The 2,945-nt window shown below is 47.3% G+C and overlaps 1 protein-coding gene across 1 annotated transcript in view; it reads right to left on the bottom strand.

The window, feature by feature from the left end:
- Window positions 1-842: 842 nt before the first annotated feature.
- Window positions 843-2,945, bottom strand: part of LOC109938667 (integrin alpha-7-like) — a gene marked incomplete at its 3' end in the record, with an annotated part of 12,260 nt that continues 10,157 nt past the window's right edge. Inside the window, exons 8-9 of the mRNA XM_048593882.1 lie at window positions 2,387-2,500; window positions 843-941 (exon numbers count right to left, since the gene is read on the bottom strand). Coding sequence (XP_048449839.1) covers window positions 843-941; window positions 2,387-2,500 — 213 coding nt within the window. The remainder of the gene's footprint in view (window positions 942-2,386; window positions 2,501-2,945) is intronic.

The raw sequence follows: 2,945 nt of genomic DNA, 5'->3' as shown, positions 1-2,945 counted from the left end.
TCCTCTGATGCTGCTTGGCCTGCTGTGTTCATCCAGCTCTACACCTTCTTACCATTTTACCCTCTTGCTATGTAATGTTCTTCTCCTGTACGTTAAGCCCATGAAACAGGCTGTGGAAAAGTGCAGGATGACCTAGTCAGGGATCCTTATCATGATAGCAGTCTTGCCATTTCTCGTCCTCCAGCTCAGGATGACATTGTAGCTGGAGCCCCTCACCCCTGCTGTATCTTTCTCTCTCCACAAGGGCCCCACAGACATTTCTGCTGGTGGGGCGAAAGTGGAGGAGACGGTGAGGGATAAGGAAGGGATAGGGGAAGGTGGGTGAGTGAAGGTAAGAGGAAGGAGTGGGGGTGGGGGTGTAACAGCAGGAAGGACGGGGAGCAGCTAGCTGGTGACGCTTTCCAATTGTCTCCCAATTGAAAAGCAGAGGAGTGAGGGAAATCCAGCTTCAATTCTTAAAATTGGACCTTCCTCGTGGTTTACACTGTCAATATGTTTTGCCAAGCTCACAGCGGGTGAGCCAGGGAGACAAACTTCCGATGGTCTGTGTTTCTAACCCTTGTGAGCCTTATTGGTGGTGATGCTATGGCACATGTTCCCATAAGACAGAGGAACAGAAGTAGGCCATTCAGCCCATCGAGTCTGCTCCACCATTCAATGGGATCATGATCGATCTGGTCATCCTCAACTCCACTCTCGTGCCTTTTCCCTTTAACCCTTGATCCCCTTCCTGATTGTTGTCCAAGGATAAGGTCAGACAGCCCTGTGGCCTTGTGTTGAAATATTCCAAAATATTGTGTTGAAGCCTTCAGCAAAGGTGAGATTTGGAGCGATATCTGTACCTCAGCAGCAGCTTCCTTCACCTTTAGGTTTCTGATACTTGACTTCACGCTGATGTTGGCACGGATGGTCAGTTTGATGGAACTGTATGAAGCGTACTCCTGAAATGTTAACAACAGGTCTTCATTAAAGCAAGTCCATCACTTCCTCCTTCCCAGCCCATTCATTCCTGACTGCGGTCAGCAAGTTGAGGAAGTAGGATTTGCAGCAGCACAAGTTCAGACATCGGCGTGGCTCTCAAATGGTTGGAGAGCCTCAAGATACAAGAAGGAGTTGTTCAAAAGATGGGCTGGCACCCTTTCAGTACCTTATCAGGTCACCACCCTGCACCTTGGAGCTGAGACAGCCTCCAATACATACACAGGGACACCTTGCACAAAGAGGCTCACACTCAGAGATTGGAACTTGGCCCCTATTTTCTCTCTTAAGCCCCTCAGAGTAAGGGAGGTCAGCTGCTCTGTACACATTAGGACGGAACTACAGTTCCTTTTTTCTCGTTTTTCAAGGATGTGGGCATCATTGGCTGGGCCCAGCATTTATTTCCCCGTCCCTAGTTGCCCCTTGAGAAGGTGGTGGTGAGCTGTCTTCTTGAACCGCTGCAGTCTGTAAGCTGTTGGGAGACCTACAATACCATTAGGGAGAGAATTCCAGATGGTTGCAGCCTGATATTTGTGTGGTACAAATGTTATTTGCCACTTGTCAGCCCAAGCCTGGAAATTGTTCAGATCTTGTTGCATTTGAACACGGACTGTTTCAGTATCTGAGGAGTGGCGAATGGTGCTGAACATTGTGTAATCATCAGCAAACATCCCCACTTCTGACCTTATGATGGAAGGAAGGTCATTGATGAAGCAGCTGAAGATGGTTGGGCCGAGGACACTGCCCTGAGGAACTCATGCAGAGATGTCCTGGACCTGAGATAACTGACCTCCAACAACCACAACCATCTTCCAATGTGTCAGGTATAATTCCAACCAACAGAGAGTTCGCCCCCTGATACCCATTGATTCCAATTTTGCTAGGGCTCCTTGATGTCAAGGGCTGTCACTCTCACCTCACCTCTGGAATTCAGCTCTTTTGTCCATGTTTGAACCAAGGCTGGAATGAGGTCAGGAGCTGGGTTATTCAAATGCCCTTGGCTCTGGTCCAATAAGGGGCCTTAAATCCAACCCAGAAGAAGGTTTTACCTGAAAGATATGATGTTTCAGTTTCCCACCTTTTGGTGACCCTCTGTCCTCACAGTGGAATGGACAATCTCATGTCAATGAGGGACACAGGAGGACAGCAGTCAGCTCCTTGTACCTGTTCTGGTCTTCAAATTGGGTCTTGAGTGATTCTTCTCCTACCCACCTTCAATAATAACAACTATATTTGGTTCTAATGTTTGGCCAGTTTTAAACTCTGGAGTTATAGTCACCAGGAATTAGACTGACGCTCATCCAACTCCATTTCCTTGATGAACCTCACCAATAGCAGAGCTAAAGACCTTACTTCCATCAAACTGGCATTAAATTAATCTCATCATACAATTGCTGGAATGGCTCACCTCCAGAAAGGTGCTGTTCCACAGTCGGGCACCTATTTTCACTCTGGTTGTTGTGTTTAGAATTTGTAGAGGGCATTGGAAATCAATACATCGGGCAGTACCCTGTTCACAGTCCTGTGGGGAAATAATGTTCAACATTAGACTCAACACAATTTGCAAATGGACAATATGTCACATATGTTCATGGGCATTCTGATGGAAAGACTGTGTGCATTTGACTTCGATCGAAGGAGTCTTGGGTTAACCCTGTGACAACTGGAAGATCCTGCATGCTGGTTCCCAGCCTGCAACATTTGCAGAGCTGACACAGGAGAAATGGGAACGAGGCACAAGCACGGCCAATCAAAACCAGCAGCATGGAATTTTGGGCAATAACTGGTGACAGTCCTCTACTAAGGTCAGGACATTTCCTTAATTTTCCAAGGAAAGCAATCTCAGGATAAAGGCTTTACAGATGATTGAAACCCACTCTAATCTTCTAACTGTCTGTAGGGGACCATCCCTCTAATCTGCTATCCCTCCATCGGGGACCATCCCTCTAATCTCCTATCCCTCCATC

The sequence above is a fragment of the Rhincodon typus genome, unplaced genomic scaffold, assembly GCF_021869965.1.
Source record: "Rhincodon typus isolate 14 unplaced genomic scaffold, sRhiTyp1.1 hic_rhity00004385, whole genome shotgun sequence".
Lineage (NCBI taxonomy): Eukaryota > Metazoa > Chordata > Chondrichthyes > Orectolobiformes > Rhincodontidae > Rhincodon > Rhincodon typus.
The sequence above is the reverse complement of the archived record's forward strand: the minus strand, read 5'-3'. Positions and strand labels throughout refer to the sequence as shown.